The 20,144-nt window shown below is 51.1% G+C and overlaps 5 protein-coding genes and 1 non-coding gene across 6 annotated transcripts; 4 read left to right on the top strand and 2 right to left on the bottom strand.

Annotated features, from left to right (window-relative positions):
- Positions 1–89: 89 nt before the first annotated feature.
- Positions 90–8,916, bottom strand: BDV17DRAFT_256306 (Beige/BEACH domain protein). Its single transcript, XM_073757051.1, has 8 exons — positions 8,708–8,916; positions 6,009–8,651; positions 5,601–5,962; positions 1,636–5,553; positions 1,279–1,584; positions 1,015–1,227; positions 793–957; positions 90–728 (listed from the first exon to the last, which is right to left on the bottom strand). The coding sequence occupies exons 2-8, from the start codon at positions 8,506–8,508 to the stop codon at positions 699–701; spliced, it is 7,494 nt and encodes a 2,497-aa protein (XP_073618552.1). The 5' UTR covers positions 8,509–8,651; positions 8,708–8,916; the 3' UTR covers positions 90–698.
- A 168-nt stretch (positions 8,917–9,084) lies between these two features.
- Positions 9,085–9,172, bottom strand: BDV17DRAFT_t37. The gene has a single exon. It is a non-coding gene; the product is annotated as a tRNA-Pro (tRNA).
- A 1,252-nt stretch (positions 9,173–10,424) lies between these two features.
- On the top strand, positions 10,425–11,473 carry BDV17DRAFT_288777 (uncharacterized protein; the record flags this gene model as incomplete). The annotated part of the gene is made up of 2 exons (XM_073761493.1): positions 10,425–10,968; positions 11,052–11,473. The coding sequence occupies 2 exons, from the start codon at positions 10,425–10,427 to the stop codon at positions 11,471–11,473; spliced, it is 966 nt and encodes a 321-aa protein (XP_073618551.1).
- A 429-nt stretch (positions 11,474–11,902) lies between these two features.
- BDV17DRAFT_241740 (uncharacterized protein) lies at positions 11,903–13,257 on the top strand. Its single transcript, XM_073755978.1, has one exon. The coding sequence runs from the start codon at positions 12,021–12,023 to the stop codon at positions 12,957–12,959; it is 939 nt and encodes a 312-aa protein (XP_073618550.1). The 5' UTR covers positions 11,903–12,020; the 3' UTR covers positions 12,960–13,257.
- A 793-nt stretch (positions 13,258–14,050) lies between these two features.
- On the top strand, positions 14,051–15,972 carry BDV17DRAFT_256298 (S8 family peptidase). The gene is made up of 3 exons (XM_073757050.1): positions 14,051–14,626; positions 14,690–15,607; positions 15,661–15,972. Exons 1-3 carry the CDS (start codon positions 14,246–14,248, stop codon positions 15,796–15,798), a joined length of 1,437 nt encoding a protein of 478 aa, XP_073618549.1. The 5' UTR covers positions 14,051–14,245; the 3' UTR covers positions 15,799–15,972.
- Positions 15,973–16,758: 786 nt separating this feature from the next.
- BDV17DRAFT_288774 (uncharacterized protein) lies at positions 16,759–19,898 on the top strand (the record flags this gene model as incomplete). The annotated part of the gene is made up of 4 exons (XM_073761492.1): positions 16,759–17,353; positions 19,271–19,478; positions 19,526–19,628; positions 19,683–19,898. The coding sequence occupies 4 exons, from the start codon at positions 16,759–16,761 to the stop codon at positions 19,896–19,898; spliced, it is 1,122 nt and encodes a 373-aa protein (XP_073618548.1).
- Between the last annotated feature and the right edge of the window lie 246 nt (positions 19,899–20,144).

The raw sequence follows: 20,144 nt of genomic DNA, 5'->3' as shown, positions 1-20,144 counted from the left end.
AAGCCATGACTAAGAAATTTGGTACTGCTGACTGGACAGCATAACATTCTGTAGTCTACTTGGTCAGATATTATTATTATTGTCATTGTCTACTTGGTGCTCTCGGTGAGCTCGTCCTCAATTGTCGGGTATGGCCTTTCAATTCCATATACCGTAGTGCACCCTCTATACTACCGTTGCCATGCATCTCCCCGGAGCTACCCCTCCAAGTCCACCCCTCTGTTTCCATCTTCCCTACTCGGCTCAGTGTGCTCCGACAACGCATGGCCGATCCACTCCACTCCGTTCTCTCCCACTCCCAAACATGCAGCCGGGCGATCCAGGGCCTTTTCCTTCACCGGAATCCGTACTCCGTGACAGGCTACCGCGTGCATCGTCTGGTTAGCCTCATCTCCACCTCCATCCTGTCTATCACCTCGCATCGAGGCTGAGTTCTGAGTCGCCGAATGACCCGGGGTATGTCGTATAACCGGATATCCAACAATAACTGGGCTCCCGGTTAAACTCCGTATAGGAGCGCTGTGCTCCGTGGGGCATATTCATAGTTTCAGATAGTACTTCCCCTTCTGGGAGGAATAGCCGCCATATCTATTGAACGTAACAAAACGACAATTGGGAACGCTCAAAAAACCAAAGAACAAAATATCAAGCAAGTACGTATGATCCGTGGATGCGCGCGGAATCTATCAGGAACATCTTCATCGACGTTGAACACAGCTCCACTCGTACTAAAATATCAGTCAATATCACGGTACAACCTCTCAAGCACTGAACTATATATATAACACTTACCACTCGTCCCATCTCATCCCCAGTATACACAACCTGGGGAAGTGCCAAGATACAGCTAATCCCCGTGGTTATGTTCGCCCCGTTGTCACGGTTATTATCAACGTGATGAAGCTGACGAATCAACTCGAGCTCAAACCGGCCATTTCGGATGGTTTTGCTCCAGATCTAGGACGTATGAGTACGGTGGAAATCATCGACGCCCCATTGTGAGCCAATACTTACATTGACGACTCCCTTTCGATGACCCGTGAAGAGCAAGTCCCGCTCCTGCCATTCGTCGCCGACTCCTTCGTAGAAGACGCAGGACAGTGTCTTGTCTTGGGTTGAGTCACAAACGGCTTGTTCCAACAGCGTAGCTCCGTTGAGAGTGTATAGGGTGACGCGGTTTCCTCGACAAACGGCGATTTCCCCGGTCACGTCGTTGATTCGGGCACACTGGTCCTGGGTTAGCCGCTTGGCTGTAGGTCAAAGGGAGTTGGAGCTTACATCGATAGGCCCTTTTGCTGGAATTTCACGGACAAAGCACTGGCGGTTCAGATCCCAGAGCATGAGTTGGCCATCCACTGACGCAGATAGAAGAGTGCTGAATGACCGGGAAACCGCAAGCACAGTGACTGGTGTGCGATGACCGAACAGAGTTCCTGCAGGTTGTAGGTCAACGGATTTTGCGGTTGCCGTGAAAGTCCATATTGAGATTGTGCAGTCGGTGCCCGAAGTCACTAGTGTTCGGGAATCGGCAAATACTGCAGCAGCCAGCTGGCCCACATGGAGGTGCTCGAAATGTCCAAGAATCTACTCATCGTTAATGGAAGCTTTCTGATTGACGGGGAGACGAGACTTTACCTTTCGGTGGTCTGCCGAATAGAACCTGACGCTGCCGTCGAAGAAACCCCACTCCAAGTACTTGCCATAGGAGGGTGGTATATTGAGTCTTAGGGCAGCGGTGCATAATAACCGATCATGTCTCATGCATAATGACGAGACCCGCTCTCCAGTTTCAAGAAGTGCAAGAGGAAGTTGAGTAAGTGATTCAGCAAGAGAATCTAGCCGTTGATCCTTGTGCCGATGCGCTTCACTCTGCGGATGAGGACGGTTGAAAATCTGATACGGCGTTTGTCCAAAATTGTGTATAATACCTATAGTAGCGAGCCGCTCCACAGGGTCGTCAATGGCGTCGACATCCTTCGCACCTTGGTAGGAGAGATGATGGAAGACATTGACCGCTTCAACTGCAGCCTCGCCTTTTTGCTTGCACCCGAATACCAGATCAATCCAATGGTGTAGGTTCCGCGTCACATATGGGCTTTCCAGTGCCTCTCGATTCTTTGCAATGAAGATCTTCGGGTCGCCCTTGGCCCATGGGGGTAACTCCACCGAGTCAATTGCAGTGGCCATGTTCTGGAGGAAGCCAAAGTCGTACTTGTTCGAGTTGACTAGGAACTCTGGTAGGTAGAAGAATTCAGGGATCAACTCCCTCACATCCGACATGTTTCCTCGCGAGGCAGATTCCCAGGCTTTTCCAATCGAGTAGAAAAGACGATCAGCATGGTCAAACGTCCCTCCCTGTAGTAGAAGATATGACTTCACAAAAGGCTGGAGCCGAATCAGGTAGGAGCTCACGATCATCGCTGAGGAATAATGAGTGCCAAAGTGGAATGGCGGGGCATCCCCGTCGCCCATTTCTGCAAAGGCTTGGTATCTTTCTCTGAAGTCGGCCTCGCGCTCTGGCGTCTGGCAACCCATTGGCTTGGATAGGTCACGAAAACTCTTTGGGTTCTTCAGATCCAGCTCCTGGCTTGTATAGTCGGCGATGACCCAAGGGAACACCGGATACTGTGTCAGATCGTTAAACGTTCTCCCGGCAAGTGTGTTAATCAACATCAGATAGTGGAAGTTCGAAATCTCTCCTTTTACCCATTTGCGAGTTGCTGGGTATACCGGCGAGGCGCCGAATACGCTGGCAAACTTCGACCCGAGAGACTGCGGCGCATCTTCAGAACTCCGAAGGGTCTCGAATCTCCAAGTATCCTCTGGACGTGAGTGTCCAACACTTCCTGTCACCTGCGGAGCCTTTCCAGCAAGTTGACCACACAAGACATCTCGGGCTTTGGACGAGATGAGCGTCAACAGATAGCTTCTTCCATCAGTGAAGAATATCTCAAGCGCAACATCACGGAAGAGGAATCGTCTCTTGGACACGCTGACCAGGTCTGTCCACTTCCAGCTCCTGGTCTCGTATTCTTGGGGTTTACGTTCACTCGCTTCTCTACCGGCGATCATCTGGACATACGGATCGCGCTCATCGCTGGGTGCCTGCGAAACATTGACAATCTCACCATCACATCGTTGGAAGAAGTTGTCGAGGATGTAGATGTGATCTTTTCCCTGTATCAGCAGTCCTTCAAAGGCCTCTAACCCAACGACCCGGGACACATTGCAGAGATTCTCGACTTGGTCACCGCGGTGCAGACTTCTCATGACTTTTCGGTTCTTGTCTTCATAGTCCTCGAGGTCCGCCTTTGGATCATCGATCATCTCAAAACTTTCTTCCATGACACTGCCCTGGTCCGGCTCAATGCTGCGAGGGTTCTCGTCCGATCGCTCATTCTCTAGGGGTGCGGGATTCAAAGCAATGGTCTCGGGCTGAGATGAGGGTGGCGCTGCGTCTACTCTCGGAGCAGGGTGTGCAGGGGGTTCAGAAGCTTTACGTTTCGGCTGATAGTCTTGCCTCTCTCCGGAGTCGTCAGGAACGATACGAAGCCGCATTCGACTGCGTCCTTCAGTCTGATCAAGTCGCCATTTCCTCTCCTTTTCTTCAGCTAGGATACCTCCGCACCGCCGCAGGTCCAAGATCAAACGAGAGAATTCATTCCACATGAAAACGTGGCTATCATGTTGATCTTGCAAAGCTCTCTGGTACCGCAAGAGCTCGGAATTAGAAATGTTAGAGATCCAGTGAGGGAACGTCGCTTCGTGTCTGCGAGTTACTTCGTCTCTGACTTTCTCCAACTGGCTCCATTGCTTCAATTTCTCGTGGCGCTTTGAAATCCTAGTGCGTGAGGAGCTCTCGACGTTGGCATTTTGCTCTTGTATGAATTCCTCCCAGCTTTTGGAGACATGGCCCAGGAACAAAGCATTCAGGTCGCCTTTCTGGTCATCTATCCATTGCAAGAAGGCAGTATCATCCATGCCAGCGAGCACTTCGAAGCCTCCAGAAAGACGCTCCTGGAGAGGGGCAGCTGCATGATTCAATATCATGAAGAGTTCGGCTGGCTTCTGAACCATGATCACCCTGAAAAGTCCCGCGGCAGCCACACGCACATCCTTCTCCTTGTCTAGCAATTTAGTGTAAAGGAGATAACACAGCAACTGCAGATACTCTGATTGAGATTCCCCAGCCTGTAAAAGCACCACTTGCCAATAGGAAAGGCGGTTGAGAACAGACAATGCATCTGATCTCTCAGCTTCGGAAAGTTGCACTAGCACAACTCGAAACACATTGGAGCGGACTGAAGCGATGATCTGGCTACACAGCCTGATGCTCTTCAAAGACGAAACATCTGGCCGCTGAAGATACTCCAGAATTGTTCCCGCAAATTCGAGAGTCGTGATGGCTCCGTCCACAAACCAACCTTCGAGCGCTGCTTCTGCCAAATGTGTTGTGAATCGGCCTAGGTTTGTGATAACCCGCGGTTCCGCCAACAGTTCGGTTTTTGAGAATACGACGTCTTTCAACATTTGAAGGAGCCTTCTCAACACCCAGGAATTGAAATAGGCTTGGTGTTCGAAAAAGCCAGGGGGCGTCTTTGAGAAGAGGCCCAACCCGGAGAAGTCTTTTCGTTCCAGCAGTTGCTCCGAAAGAATAGACAAAATCAGGCATAAAATGCGCGAGATAAAAGGGTGTTCGGGAGCGCCTCCAATGTCAATGCCCCCTGAGGCGAATGCGTGGTTTATTTTCAGAGGGGAGCGCGAGTTCTTTCCCCGATCTGACGACACAAGAATAAAGGAGGATGAACGGGGCAGCACTCCAGTAGCACCATCGCGCGTACCGGAGTTCTCAACGGTCGTTGTTTGCAGCTCGCTCGTGCTGTGCGAACGAGAAGCACTATTGGAGTTCTGGTCCTCCAGGTCGAGACCGCTGACTCGATAAGACAGTTCGATATCAGCACTCACAGAGTCCGACCCAACGACAACTGGGAACAAAACATAAAGCACATGTTGTATGTATTCAGACTGCATTGTATAATCATGAAATCCTTCGGAGTTCAAATGCAAGCCAGCTAGGAACTCGATGACTGTTCCCAGAAGCGATGATTCTTCAGAGCTCGTACCGACTGGCAGAGGGTGAACCATGAGAAGAGTAGCAGTTATATTGACGTCGAGGTCATGCGAGTCGCCATTCGCCATAACAGTCTTTCTCAAGGCGCTTCGCATCATCTCCGTGATAACGGGGAATATCTCAGGAAAACAGACTTCCACTTCGCTAGCGGCAAGCACTTCAGAGAGCGAAGTATGGTCAAATGGCTTATCAGCCATCGTTGTGCGGAGATCGATGCCAAAGAGGATGGAAAAGCAAAGGGGCCATAGGGCCGGAATATTCCACCATCGCCTCATGCGGCCTCGCATCAGAACATATCCATGGCTTTTCTCTCCAAACCTCTTGTTATAGGCACTACCGCTAGTCACCAGAACACGAGCCAGTATTCTGGTCGCCAGAACGACTATTTCTGGCTCATCCTCACACATGAGATACAGAAGCCACTATAGTAGTATTAGCACCGTACAGGCAAGCGTTCACAGCCACGTACCTTATGTGTAACGGCTTTACCAAATTTCTTGATAGGCCCAAGGTCGTGAGTGTCGCAAAGAATGGTACTAAACATTCGAAGCATTTCAATGGCAACTTTAACTGCCGGCATGCTTGTGCCCTGATCAGACGGTGTAGCCGGTCGTCCGGAATTGGTCCTGAACCGCATGCTTTTCTTTTTCTGCAACCCGTTAGGTTGTTTGGGCTTGTGCAATGAGTACGTGATGAAAAGAGCCAAAGACCGAAGCAAATCAGCTGATAGACAACTCTCCATCAGGGCGCTGAAGGCGGAAGTGAAGTGCCGCAGTACTTCCGGTGTGAAGCTTCCTCCCTTGAGAGCCTCGAGCAACTTCTTGTTAACGCCTATAATCTGTGAGCTGGGTACGCTACGGTAAATTTTGGAACTTACGCATCCGGGCCAGGCGCTTGGAGTTAAAGCGACGGTACTGGCTCTCACCTGCAAACACGCGAAACTGCGAGTAGTAAAGTTCAATGAGAGGAGGTTCACCATGTCTCCATATTTCCAGGTCCACCAATAGCACTCTGTAAGCGAGGGGGTTTGTAATGATGGAGCGGTTTGGCTGTTCAAAGTCGTATCCAACAAATTTCAAGGTCAACCGTAGAAGCTCAAGAGACAGAGAAGACCGTTGCTCGTTGTTGGCGCAAACGGTCGCCGACCTCGTTGAAGTGGTTAGCCCTCCCCAACCCCAACCGAGTTTCTCACGTAGCAGAGTAGCGAGGATCCCATAACCATTCTCTTTTTCCATAGCTTCACTGTTTCGCCAACTGTCCTGGACAGCCTCGTATAATGCTTCAACCGCAAGTAGGGTAGTCTCAGCGGAGGAGGCCGCATGGATCAGGCTTAGATGCACCGAGGCGCAACCGCCAATTCGCCAGCTCAGATCGTCGAGCGAGTGTGGTGAGGTAATTACAGGGTCACCAGTCAATACACCAACGCCATGAGATTGCGTCAGAGCGTCATTGATTGACGGGATCGCACCGTTGACAGCTATTGCGTTGCCTCCGGCTTTAATCAGTTGAGTAAGACGTTTTCCAGCCTGTTTCGAAAGAGACTTGATGAGCTGAGATTCATCCGTTGTATTGCTGTCATTTTCGTCTAGAATAGACCATGGCGAGACATTGATGAGGATAGCACCTTCGCGCACCAGGGTGCTCGCTTTTCGTCGAATGGCAGTAACAATGTCCGAGTGCTCTTCTTTACCAGGATGTAGGTGCTCGTTGCGGAGGTTTAGCGTTGCCGATGCTCTGTAGGTCTGGAATGACCCGAGACAGTCTTGAAAATTCCCGTAGTATCGAGGGCCCAAGTTGTAGAAGATTGCAATCATGTCGTCGCTGTACGCTTCTCCAAAGAGGAGAGCATTTGCTAGAGACCACCGGCTGGACGATACTCCCCTTCCAATTTTCATTGCCAAGTCCCGAGGAGTGCCAAGGAAGGCTTGAACTCGAGGCGAGCGATGCGGTGCACCCGCCAGAGGCAAGCTCGGATACTCTATCCTTAGCTGCTCAACGAATTCCCCATCTATGAAGAGTGCCGCACGGGGATGGGACGAGGGCGGTCTCGGCTTCTTGTGGACCACGCATATATGATACCACTTTTTAGGCTCAAACGCAAAGGACTTGAAACGCACGCTTGGACGTGGACCCCTGATCGATGTTTGCAGGATGAAATTTCGGGTATCTTTCTCCAGATACGCCAGAAGAAAGCATGTCTGGCTGGAATCAAACGCCCCGAAAATTGTCGTATGCGTAGTTGAATCAAACTGGTCAAAGCGAGCCCAGACCGCTAGTGTATATCCGTTGGATGTAACAGGTGGAAATGAACGTCCTAAAGATGAGAACTCTAGGGAACAAAACCCATGCAACGACAAGTCAAACTGGATTAGTGGAGGCTCTTTGGAGCGCTTGAGGGCATTGACGAGGAATCGCAGCGTCTTTGGACATTTGTGGGCCTTCTTATAGAGGTAGAGGGCATCATCCACGTTTCTGGTCCCTTGGGAGCAAAGCTCTTGAGCAAGTTCCTGGTAAAGTAACTTCTCCGCTTTCAGGAGATTCTCACTGAACAGGAGCGGGAGGGTAAGACTTAGCACCCCTGTGTCATGCAAAGTCATGACATTTCGCTGAGACTGGGAGGCGAGTAGGCATAGACATGCTGGTATGGCTAGCCTCTGGACCGCGAGGTCGGGCTTTAGCAGAAAAGACTGTTTTAGCCATACACGGAGGAACGGGCCCAAAAGTTCTGACGCTTCAATAGTTTCTGACGCTCCTAAATAACGTTCGGCTTCCTTCTTCACGGCACGGGGTGAGATTTCTGACTCGTCGGTTTGGTGAAACTTGGTCGTGAGCGCAGTGAAAACATCTATTACGGTCTCTTGGCATAAGGTCGCCGCAAAAATGCTGCCGCAGAAATATTCGACATCGCCCTGCGCAGAGTCTAGCTTCAGTATTAGGATAGCGAAAGCCTCTTCTAGGGCCGTTTGCCCTCCGCCAGGGATTCGGTTGCCAAAATGCCTCCTATTCCCTAGATGATCCCTCAGACATTCGGCGAGAACAGTCAAGCAATCTTTGTATATGGCCAACAAGCTTCTCCTCTCCTCCTTTATTTGTATATTTGGGGTATATATCTCGGAGAGCTTTCTAATCAGGCCCAGAAGCGTCTGGAAACCGCTTAATTGCCTGAACGACTCCTTCGCCTCCTGCGGGTGTGGGTTGTCTATGAGCGTATGACGGAGCCGAAGCAGACACTCGGTAGCCGTAGCCGTGAGGTTGGTGTCAACAGCATAGTCGCTGCAGATGGTATTCAACTCATCGATGACTGGCGCTAGCTCGACGGGTGAGCGCTGGGTAGGCGAGGAAGAATGCGGCGAGCGGTGGGATATGGCCCTGTTCATTGCGCCGCGAAATTTCCCCGGCTACCTAGCTGACGGCCAACAACCATCAGACATGAATCCTTCACTTTGACTTTGTGTCAGAGCAGTCCGCATTGGCAGGTTCGGGAAGCTGCTGGGTATGATGTCGCGTGTCGGCGGAAGGCCTAGGTTGGAGCAGGGTCAGCAATTGCACTGTGCGGGGACACCATGGATGAATGACCTTTTCTGTGCGCTATGGCAACTGCTCGAAGAGGACAGTATTCAAGTTGCGAATATTATTGTCGGACGACTAGCGAGGCAGTGTCGCTTGGATTGGGGCTGAAGCAACGGGCGTTCGAGATTACCTGAGCTAACTCAGGTGATGATGTCCCACTTCGCCGCTATTGGTGGGCGGCTCTTATCGATAACTGCGGCAGGTGCTTATCGATGTCCCGCCGCATCGGGGGTGAGCTTGACCACATCACTGTTATCTTAACCTTCACCTGAAAGTGAGCGACTCTCGTGGAATTTGATCTTTTTATACTGACATTTTAAAAAGACATCGTAAACGAGGACGAGGACGAGGACCAGAGCAGGAAAAAAAGAAAGAAAGAAACAGGCCCGAGCCGCGGATCGAACGCGGGACCTCTCGCAGATATGCTAGGGTTAACCCTAAGCGAGAATCATACCACTAGACCACCCGGGCAGTTGTTAAAGAATTGCTAAGATATTTGCTATTATAAGGTAAAATGTACCTTAGCGAGCTTCTTGCGACTGGAAAGGTGCAGTAGTCTTGGCTGTTTGCAAGGATGCGCAAGGTTTCAGATGGTCTCATGGGCTGATGAAAGAGTCATCCATTCGAGATCTGCCAGAAAGTATCTTCTTCCGCTTCACATAGACGCAGGGTAGGCTACCAAGCATCCTGCGTGGTGTTTCTCCATATCTTATCTACTCCGCAGACAAAATATATAGTGGCAGGCATCTTAAAACCTAGCCCCCAATAAACGCCACAGGGCTGACAACAAGGACATATCCGATAATAGTCAGGAACTCTCTGTTCATGACAGCTCTTCACAGCAGACAAGACCCGGGTTGAAAACCGGACTACCCACCTAGTATCGTGCTGGATCACATACAGCTTGTAGGATATCCCAACTGCATGCCCCCCGAGAAAAACAAGAGAGCCTCGCCAAAGACGAGCAACTCATTTATTGCGGCCACCCCACTCGACAAATTACCCTGTAACTACAGAAAGACGGACACCTCGAGGATCGAAGCTTCTGATGGCACGGAAGTAACGCGCGTTTTAGGAATGAAGACGTAGAGAACAGGGAACCACACAGGGTACAGCATGAGCGCAAAACCAACGAATCGATGAGGCCCGGACTGTATGTAAATATCTACACGACTGGTCGAGGGACCAGTAGTCCCACAATAACCACAGTCCCATCTCTTGAATGTTTACACCCCAGAAAGTCTCTAGTACCATGCATAAGGCTCCAGAATCCAGACCCTAGCACGCTCAGAAGATCGGATACGCCCGTCTTAGCCTCTCTTATTTGAGATAGTGCGATTGCGCCGCAGTGGGTGCAGGCCAAGAGTTGCTCTCTCATTCGCGCGATTCAAAATGCCAAGATAAGCGTTGTGGGCATCAAGCGATGAGCAGCCTCTTACCGATCAGCCTCGATGCCTCCATCCCAGACCAGTTCTCTGCGGACTTCGATCTAGCAAAGGTCAGCAGACTAATCTCAAGAATTATTGTCATTGGTTATCTACTGTCCCCGTGAAGCAACGGCCCCCAGGAAGTTGGACTGTCCCTGTATTTAGCACCTGAGACCCCTAGCCCTGGAGTAGCGTAGCACCTTTCTTGACCATGGGTGCCTCGCGCATAAATACTGGTCAGATCCCCGATGGTTCGACATCCAAATGTCGCTCTTTACACAAACTCCTTCGCCAAAATGAACACACTAGTTTCCCTCATCTTGCTGTCTGTCCTTCACTTGGGGGCAACGGCCGCCGAATCCTGCGACTATAACAACCCGACTAACTGCATCAATGTCCAAGCCAAAGCTACACGTTCCTTTGAATTCGGGGACCTCTTCCCAGAAGATGCAACCTGGGTCTACGCTATTGACTCAGTCGCAGATGATAAGCAGAAAACTGCCTTCTGGCTCGAATACCCCGTTCGACACACCAACAATGCCGTTCTCAATATCACTCAACTCGGTATGCTATTCACGAACGCATCTGGACCAGTCGAGGGCGGCAACAATGGATGTGATGGCCTGATCAGCCAAGAGTGCGCTGAGAACCTCAAGGATGTCCTGAAGTGGGGGTTACTATCGAATCTCAATTTCCAAGAGGAGCAGAACCAGTCGCTTCTCAATGCTTTGCGCGAGCTTACCTCGAACCCGTTGAGGAACCTTTCCTGCGCGACGGATCTCTTCGATGACTCGGCTCTTACGACGACCTGGAATTCTTCTGATGGGTCTGTGGCGAGAGGTGCGTTGCTCTTCCCGGTCTTTTTGCACTTCATTAATCCATGTACCACATGTAGCCCATTTTACTAACAATCAGGGCTATAGCATTCGTTATCGAATCCACGTTTAACGAAACAGTCTTCGTGGTCCCCGAGAGTCTCCCCTCGGGAAGCGCATCCCATGCCTATTCGTTCCCTGTTGATAGAGCAGGCTCCTACGAAGCGCAGCTCGACAAGGCCGGCGTTGGAATCACCGTTCGTGCCCCGATCTATGTCGAGCCAATATATGATTGGGAGGCCCAGGACTACCCCGGCGAGAGAAATGCCACCTTCGATGAGATTCAGCTGGATCTTGTTTGTCTGAGAGCGGGTGGCGACGACGGTAGTGGGAGCAATGGCGATGATCAAACCGACGGCAGCCAGAATGCTTCACGCTCTGGTGATAGTCCTGGGGATAACTCTGCCGGGCGAGCATCCGCGTTTGTTCTTCCAGCTGTGCTTGGTGTTCTGGTTGCGCTGGTACTATAGGTACGTTACATGCTATTGTATACCTCTCCGTGTTCATGAAGCCATATCTGCTTTCCAAGAACATCGATTCAGACAGGAAAGGTAGACGAATCTTCATCTTCTAGCCCTGATACCATTCCTTCTTGTTTACCTCGTCTGGTATATAAGCCTATCAGACCGAGTTCCGAAAAGCATTAACCTTTACCGTTGCACAGCAGGGATTGACAGCCCAATAAATTGTGAGTTCCTGGCTTTCAGGTTCATATCTGTAAGGAGATCATCAAATAGACTGGAGCTAGGGTACACAACTGGCAAGTCCGATTATGATAGGTTTCCATACTGCAAAGATAGGGATAATTGGGCAGACCTCGGGATACATACTGACTTTCTTTGTCCCGGCCACAATCGCCGTCTTATGTTACATGCCAAATGAAACCCCTTCCCAGACAAAGAAAAGGGAACTTTAATAAATCTTCGACTCCAAGCTCTCATCAGTGGCTTCCTGGAAGCTCCATTTCTCTGCGCCCGATTTTCGAGTTTCGCGGCTGAAAAAGAAAGAAAACATACAATGTTCACAGGGCAAGAAGCCGCCACCCTCGTCCTCCTCGCCATAACAGCCTACAATGTCTTCGAATTCTTCCTCTGGCTATGGGACATCTTCCCAGCCCGCAAGGGCCTCTACTTCTACTCAATGCTCATAGCAACAATCGGCCTGGCGGGCTTCAACGCCATGACATTCCTTAACCTATTTGTGCCCTCCACAGCGCGCGTCCAAAACATTGGGTTCCTCATCACAGTGCCCACCCTGATGTCCGCGCACATCCTAGCGATTTACTCGCGCCTCCATCTCCTCCTGCAGCCGCGCTACACCCACAATATTAGGAACCGCCTCTTCCTGCGGGGGGTGCTGTATCTTATTATCGGCACGACAGTGCTCTTTACTGTTCCGCATACGATTACTTTGATATTATACATAGTCGACAACCAGCGCTTTGCGACGACGAATTTCACTACCGAGCGTATCGCATTTACGAGCTATTGCGTCCGCGAGCTTTTCATCTGCGGTATATACATCGTCCAGGGCCTGAAGGAAATCCGACCCATAATTCGAGCCAAGGGCGCTGTAGGCAAGAGGATAATGAGCCACCTTCTCATCGGCCAGAGTATTGTCGTCGCCCTGGACTTGCTCTTCCTAGTGCTCATGTACATTGGACGTCAGAAGTTAGGGTTTGCCGACTATATTGAGACGAGCTTCATTGGGGTGCTGTATAGCCTGAAGCTTAAGCTGGAGTTTGTGATTCTGAATCGGCTGAAGTTGTTGCTTGATACGCCGGTTCAGCGGCTGGGTTCGTCGCTTTTACCTGGTGGTGGTGGTACTGGTGGGTTGCTTAATACTACAACGACGAGTACGACGACTACTACCGCTGCTTATGAGGATGTCAAGGGTGCTCAAGCAGTGAAAGAACCGGTGTCGTCGCCTCCGCGCCCTGCCCTTGTCCGAATGTGAGGTTTCCGACAGAATATTGCCATTTAATTTTGAACACTTTCAAATCCCCAGGTCTCATCTTGGTCATGGCCTATCGAAGCTAGTCGAAGCTTTTTCGACCAGTGATAAGAAGCGGACCCTGCTCACAGAGTAGTTTTGAAAGACCGCAACGGTTTCCAACGCCGCTGGCGTTATATTGCGGAACTATCCATGGCCTCGAGGTATGATTGTCGTATCGTCTCTACCTAGTTGAGCAGCATAGGAAAAAAGCGAGCAGACTTGCATAGTATATATAACTCACGGCTCTTGAACTCATGACGATGAACCATTATTGGCTGTACAATGTGACCAAGAGTTTTCAGAGTAGGTACGCCTTGTGATGTTCAATGTGGAGCTTGGTGTGATCACCCGAGGTACTCCGCAGATCCAGAGTACACGTTTCGACAGCGATACCAGTTGACGAAAGAAAATGATACCGGGTCGTTATCCTTGATGCTCGATAGCCAGGGTACTGGGTACATACTCTGTGATAAATATAGCTCCGAATAGTTTCCGACAGCTCCAACCTGCCGGCAGCATTATTCGTTGGCTCGCAGGGCCGTAGGAATGAGGCGCGATCATGGTCGCAGGCTTGACCACACGCTAAGCTGGTTCGGGTGGTGAATCATCCATAGGTCCCCAAGTTCCTCAGGCGCCTGGGGTCCTGGTGCCTGGAGCTGGAGCTTGGTGGTCGAAGTTCCCTGAGTCACCGCCTGGACGAGTGTCCTCCGCATCGGTCGGAAGGATTCGTGCTGAGTGGTTCTTGGCAGGGCGAGAGGCTGCGCTTCAGCCTTTATAACATGATGATGCTGTTCGAGCTTAGTAGCTATGAGTACTGCTGCTGCTTGGATGCAGCTCCGTTGCTCGGCGTGTGCTTATCAGGCGTGACCGGGACACGTACTGCCGCGATCAGCTGTAAGCCCGTGTAACTGATAGGCATGGGCGGTATGTAATTTACCCCAGGTGCCCCATTCACATCATATCGGCGGATCGACAGCCAGTCAAAGGCCGGGGCGCTAGGTCACCTGGCCCGTAAGATACCGTAACCCGGTTGCATCATCGTCCAAAGGGCCCTTGCCTTGGTGCAGCTGATAAGTAGCTCGGCTCTCGCCTCTCTCCTCACCATCCTCCAACCTTCCCCCATCCTCTCTCTCTGTCTTCCCATCTTCATCTCTCCATCATCTCTATCTGAATCTTGATTCTCAGTTCTGTTGTTTCTCTCTTTCTTGTTTTGTCGAGTTTTCCACATCTTTATCTCATCGCCCATCATGAAAGGCTTCCTCGGCCTTTCCTTGCTTCCGCTGCTGACGGCGGCCACGCCCGTAGTCGTGGACTCCATCCACAACGGAGCTGCTCCTGTCCTTTCATCTACGAATGCCAAGGAGATTCCAGACTCTTACATCGTCGTCTTCAAGAAGCACGTTAACACCGATGCCGCTTCTGCTCATCACAGCTGGGTGCAGGACATCCACGGACAGCAGGCTAGTGGCCGCTCGGACCTGAAGAAGCGCTTCCTTGGCTTTGAGTTTGGCTTCGGTGAAGAAATCTACGATGGCTTGAAGGGTACCTTCAACATCGCTGGTTCCCTGATGGGTTACTCCGGACACTTCCACGAGGATACGATCGAGGAGATCCGCAACCACCCTGACGTAAGTGCATCTATGGACTACGCTGGTCACGGTTCTCTTTTCTGACCCTGAATGAACTTATAGGTCGAGTACATCGAGCGTAACTCCGAAGTCCACACCATGGAAGACGCAGACGTTGAGAAGAACGCCCCATGGGGTCTGGCCCGTATCTCACACCGTGACAGACTCACTTTCGGCACATTCAACAAGTATCTCTACGCCGCCGAGGGTGGTGAGGGAGTTGACGTTTACACTATCGACACTGGTATCAATATCAAGCATGCGGACTTTGAGAACCGTGCCGAGTGGGGTAAGACTATTCCCAGCGGCGACGCTGATGAGGATGGCAACGGCCACGGAACCCACTGCTCTGGTACTATTGCCGGTAAGAAGTACGGTGTCGCGAAGAAGGCCAACCTCTACGCAGTCAAGGTCTTGCGGTCAAGCGGCTCTGGTACCATGGCCGATGTTATCCAGGGTGTCGAATGGGCTGTTGAAAGCCACTTGAAGAAGACCAAGAAGGGCGGCATCAAGGGCAGCGTTGCCAACATGTCTCTTGGTGGCGGCAAGTCGAAGACACTCGAGGATGCTGTCAACGCTGGTGTTGAGGCTGGTCTTCACTTTGCTGTCGCTGCTGGTAACGACAACGCCGATGCGTGCGGTTACTCTCCCGCTGCCGCTGAGAACGCTGTCACTGTCGGAGCCTCGACTCTTGCTGATGAGCGCGCTTACTTCTCCAACTACGGCAAGTGCACGGACATCTTTGCCCCCGGCCTTAACATCCTCTCCACCTGGATTGGTAGCGAGCACGCCGTCAACACCATCTCTGGTACCTCCATGGCCTCTCCCCACATTGCTGGTCTTCTGGCCTACTTCGTTTCTCTCCAGCCCTCTAAAGACTCTGCCTTTGCTGTTGAGCTTACCCCCAAGAAGCTCAAGAGCGATATCATCTCCATTGCCACGGAGGGCACTCTGACTGATATTCCTTCGGACACCCCCAACGTAAGTGATTTTCCATCCACGAATGTGAAATATAGACTAACCTGGCTATCTAGCTCCTTGCCTGGAACGGCGGTGGCTCCACCAACTACACTGACATCGTCGCCAAGGGTAGCTACAAGGCCAAGGCTGGCTCTGTCGTCGATTCGGCTACTCCTTTCAAGGCCGGAGGCATCCTTGCCCAGGCTATGTAAGCACTTTTGGGGCGCATCTGGGTCAACGTGTTTTCTGATTTCCTGTGTCCATTGGCTTGAATCTCTTCAGTTTGTGTAACCGTCACTCGGGTAGTGAGTGTTATCTTTGGTCACTTGATACTACATCACGCGCATGGTATAACTTGGTTTTTCGAATGGAACTGATAGAAATTACTGGATATCTCAGTAGTTGTGATTCTCACTCGTTCGTAGATTAATAACAACCCTAAGATGCAAACACCCCAGCGGCATCACGTGCCTGCTGTATGCATGATCCGTATAAGGTTTAGTGCGTCTCCCCCATACCCATGGCTGGATCTCCTTCCGCTCGATCCGCCAACTTGACTGAGTGAGGCCCAATGGTAAACTGCGGATCTCGAAACTTGATCTAGATCTCTTCACTCGAGATCTCCTTCCTCCACGTCAGCGGAAAGAACGGGTCAATCGCCATCAAATCCCATTCTACCACCAGAACGATGAGCCCACATCTTCTCAGCCTATCCAGCCCTACATGCTTCCTATAGGTATGTCATGATATCACGGTGGCCAGTTTCCCAGTCCTCGACCCCGTGCTCAATGCCAATGGCGGATTTCGAGTCCGCTTCTTCCGGTGGGCCTGCTCGGCGGACTTCATTCTACCTATGAGACGTCCAGCCGGCTTTCGCTGATAGGCGTCGTGATGCAAGAACCAAGATTAAGGTCCCGCTCTTCTATGGAAGATGAGTTTCGACAAGCTCAGATATACATCAAATTGCATCATATGGTTACATCCACGTCGTCCTGACGGTGAGGGATCATTTATCCATCAGTGGATCCTCTATAAGCTTACTTATATGGATGTCTATTCCGCTGGCAGTGCCCGGACTGAAGGGAGCTTGTTGACCTGCATCTTTATCGGATCACGTTTGCTATCCACTTTGATAAAAACCCTTATATACAAGGCCAAACTTCAACCCCATCATGCGCTTCTTTTCTCTGCTGAGCGGCCTCTTGCTAGCCGGGGCCGCTGCTGCCCAGAGCTCAGACTGTGCCCTTAAGTCATCGGACGTCGAAGTTATCAGATACGCCTGGGCCTTGCAGGCCCTGCTGGAAGGATACTACACCTCCACACCGATCAACCAGACCTTCCTCAGCGATGCCACCAACGGCTCGACAGCAGAATACTACCAGAACATCCTAGGCATCCAGCGCCAGAACCGGCTCGGCGTCCGCGCTATCCAACAAGTCGGCTCCAAGGTCCCGGGCTACTCCAACCCAACTTGCACTTTCACCCACCCAAACGCAACCGACGCCGGAGACTACGTGAAGAATGCCATCCTGCTCGAAGGGAGCGTCGCTGCTGCCTTCATCGGCGCAGTGCCCTACACCCAGTCCCCTGAGGTCTCGTTTATCCTGGCAAGGCTGGCGGCTCAGCATACCGCAGACACGACCTGGCTTGCTGCGCAGCAGACTGGTGTGCTGTTCCACTCGAACACTTCGTCCCTGGTACCCGCCTACAATCCATCTTATGTTCTTGGCAACGGTACCCAGGTTGGACGGCTTGGTCGGTGGCTTGGTGGGTGTGTCCAGGTGCCTTCGGAACCCTGTGACCAGACTTTCCTCATTGGGCCACTTGTTGGAAGTATCCGGAACCGCAGCGCAGCGGCTGTGGCTGGGCCGTCTAGCACCGGATCTGTCTCGCCTACTATTTCTCCTACTGCGGCTGCAAGGAGACTCTTTTAGTTTCAAGACACCGAGCGAGTGGTAAGGCGTTGAAGATGGATATACTCGGTACAGACTGATGCCGATGCTCTTAAAAATCTCAGTTGTGCGTTAGTGGAGGAAACGGTGTAATGTGAGCTTTGTTGTACAGTATTATAAAGACGTTACGAGTGCGTATGAGTGCGTCCTGGGTTAATGTTTATTGCTGAAGATGTGGCTACTCAAATGAGATGTTGTTTTGGATGGAGATGAGCTCAAAGATATACCTTACTGCAGTAGGCAGATAGCATCACTAGGTCCCACTAAATGTGTCCTGCTTGGGCCCCCCGAAGATACCCAAGACTGGGTATACGAAGCCTTTTACCCACTTAGGTCATGGTCGGGGCCCACTTACTCTGGACTCTCACGTAGACTGAGCCGTCTTTCGACTCCAGATAGCATAGACTTCCATCCAAAGAGTGCCAATTGCGGCTGAAGAACTATTGGCCTTAAGCTTAATTTGAGCTTATTTTGTATAGATCCCTCACCCGCAGTCTGGATGGCCTAGGGCTCACCTCTCTCGATATACGCTCACCCACTTCTCGCCAATACCAAACTGAAATATCTTTCGGATTCCTATCACGACTGCTTCACTTCGTTCTCAGTATACTCTCACTTGTGGTTTGTATGGCCTTTTACTGGAAACGTTGTTCGCTCGTTTCTAGCTGCCACCGGCTGCACCTGCACCTCCATCCTCTTGCTATAAGAAGACAATCTCGACGACGCGACCCCCCTCCTGTCACCTCATCTCACCTCCAGCTCCACGACTATAAATACCTGCTTTCTACGCTTTCTTCTTCTTCTTCCTCTTTCACCTCATTTTATCCTCTTGTTATGAGGAGACGTCGACGGGACGCCTTCCCTCCTGCCTTTTCAGAACTATAAATACCACTTTTCTACGCTCTCTTCTTCTTCCTCTTTAAACTTTCCTCTATCACTCTCGATGTCGGCCTCTTCCTTCTTCCTTCCTCCACTCATGACCACCTTCTTTCCAGCTCTTTCAACTCATTCGAGCCTCAAAATAGAACATCCTTCTATACTCTCTTCCTGCACCCACGACCACTTCCTTACCGGCTCGCATTCTCCTAACAATTCCTATCTACAAATACTTTTCTCCTTCTGAAGACACTCTTCTCTTCAACATTCTCTCTCACTCCCTCAGAACCCGTCTTGCAACCTCTGAACGTCTCTCTTTTGGCATTCCTTGACACCTCCATTGACTTCAGACCTTCCACATACGTCAATTACAGATACTCACTCCTTCGCTACCCTCTTCCAGGTTTTCCCCTTCAGGCCCTATACGCCTCCTTCCAGAATCTTTCGAATCTACTGTCCTTTACAGCCTCGTACTTGATCTGGTCATACTACACAAGTATATCGCAGAATCTCCCAATGTCGTCGAAGGCCTCCACGCTTGGACTCTAATACATCCATCACTTCCCACCAAAACGGCTGAAGTTCCAATCCCTTCACTTTTCGAGCCAGAGGCCGGTCGGTTGGCCGCTGCAAGAGCGCGAGTGGACGGTGACTATGCCAAGTAGATTCTTGCGGCCGTACGGCGTGAATTCAGGCCAGAATCAGCCGCAAGAGAACGCACGCAACGGGACTATGCCAAAGAAGCCCTGGCGCATGCACGCACGTCTTTCTTTCAAGCCAGAGTCAGGCGAGTATCTACTTCACGGCAGGCAAATGCTTATGCGTGCGTGAGATAAGAGACTGACAATTGTATTAGGAGTCAATGATCAAACCGAGAACCCCAATCCTTCCCAGGAGAAAAATATCTCTGCTGGCCTTTTTGGACTTCCGTCGATAACTGGTCTTGATGAAGAGACTATGGGTGTAGATCTGACTATGACTGGCGACTTAGCGAATGACGACACAGGACTGGCGTCTGGGACAGTGCAGAAAGACGATGCAGAGAGCAATGACGATGATGAAAAGTGAATATCATATTATGAAAAAGAAGCAGTGCCACTAATGCGCCTAGATTCGACGCTGTCGAGAAATGGCTCAAATCGCTCAGCAATCCCACTATGGCCCACAAAGTCCACTACATGGCTGCTCAAAGAAAACGAGCCATTCGAAACAAGGTATCCGAACACCGCAAAAGCCTCCTGAAGCAAGAACTAGCCGAGCAAATTTAGTTGGCTCGGCCAGAGGAGATCCAACAGCCGGTTGATCAAATTTTTGTCCCCGAAGAAGACGAGCCTGTTCTCCGCCTGCTTGGTGAGCTCTCGGCTACAACCACCCAGCACCCAGCCGAAAACATCGTGCAGCCTCGAGAACAGGCGCCGACACCAATGGCTCTTAAAATAAGCGCCAGAATATGCTTTCTGCAGCAGAGAAGCGCAGGAGCATAGAGGTTGGTTTCGAACCCATCCATGAAATACTGTAAAGCAAAAAGAAACGCAGAGTGACTGCCAATTCTGTCCAGGACGTCAGCGCTAGGGCACAACCGGAGACTAGCAAGAAACAAGCCCGATCGAGGCAAAATGGAAAGGGCGAACCAAAGGCGCTGCTGAATCTGTCGGCAAACGTGATTGAGGAGGCGCATGCCAGCGCGGAACTATCAGCCCTTGAAGGGTTCAAGGCATCCAACAAGCAGG

The sequence above is a fragment of the Aspergillus undulatus genome, assembly GCF_047715775.1.
Source record: "Aspergillus undulatus strain CBS 261.88 unplaced genomic scaffold BDV17scaffold_9, whole genome shotgun sequence".
Taxonomy (NCBI): Eukaryota; Fungi; Ascomycota; class Eurotiomycetes; order Eurotiales; family Aspergillaceae; genus Aspergillus; species Aspergillus undulatus.
This window is presented reverse-complemented; position numbering and strand designations above follow the sequence as displayed.

Excerpts from the sequence above, each read along its gene's own strand:
- BDV17DRAFT_256306 (XM_073757051.1), bottom strand. The coding sequence starts at position 8,508 with ATGAACAGGGCCATATCCCACCGCTCGCCGCATTCTTCCTCGCCTACC. Across the intron at positions 5,554-5,600 it reads GTAAAGCCGTTACACATAAG|TGGCTTCTGTATCTCATGTG; the intron begins GTACGTGGCTGT and ends ATACTACTATAG. Across the intron at positions 958-1,014 it reads ATCGAAAGGGAGTCGTCAAT|ATCTGGAGCAAAACCATCCG; the intron begins GTAAGTATTGGC and ends CATACGTCCTAG.
- BDV17DRAFT_241740 (XM_073755978.1), top strand. The coding sequence starts at position 12,021 with ATGTTCACAGGGCAAGAAGCCGCCACCCTCGTCCTCCTCGCCATAACA.
- BDV17DRAFT_256298 (XM_073757050.1), top strand. The coding sequence starts at position 14,246 with ATGAAAGGCTTCCTCGGCCTTTCCTTGCTTCCGCTGCTGACGGCGGCC. Across the intron at positions 14,627-14,689 it reads AGATCCGCAACCACCCTGAC|GTCGAGTACATCGAGCGTAA; the intron begins GTAAGTGCATCT and ends ATGAACTTATAG. Across the intron at positions 15,608-15,660 it reads TTCCTTCGGACACCCCCAAC|CTCCTTGCCTGGAACGGCGG; the intron begins GTAAGTGATTTT and ends CTGGCTATCTAG.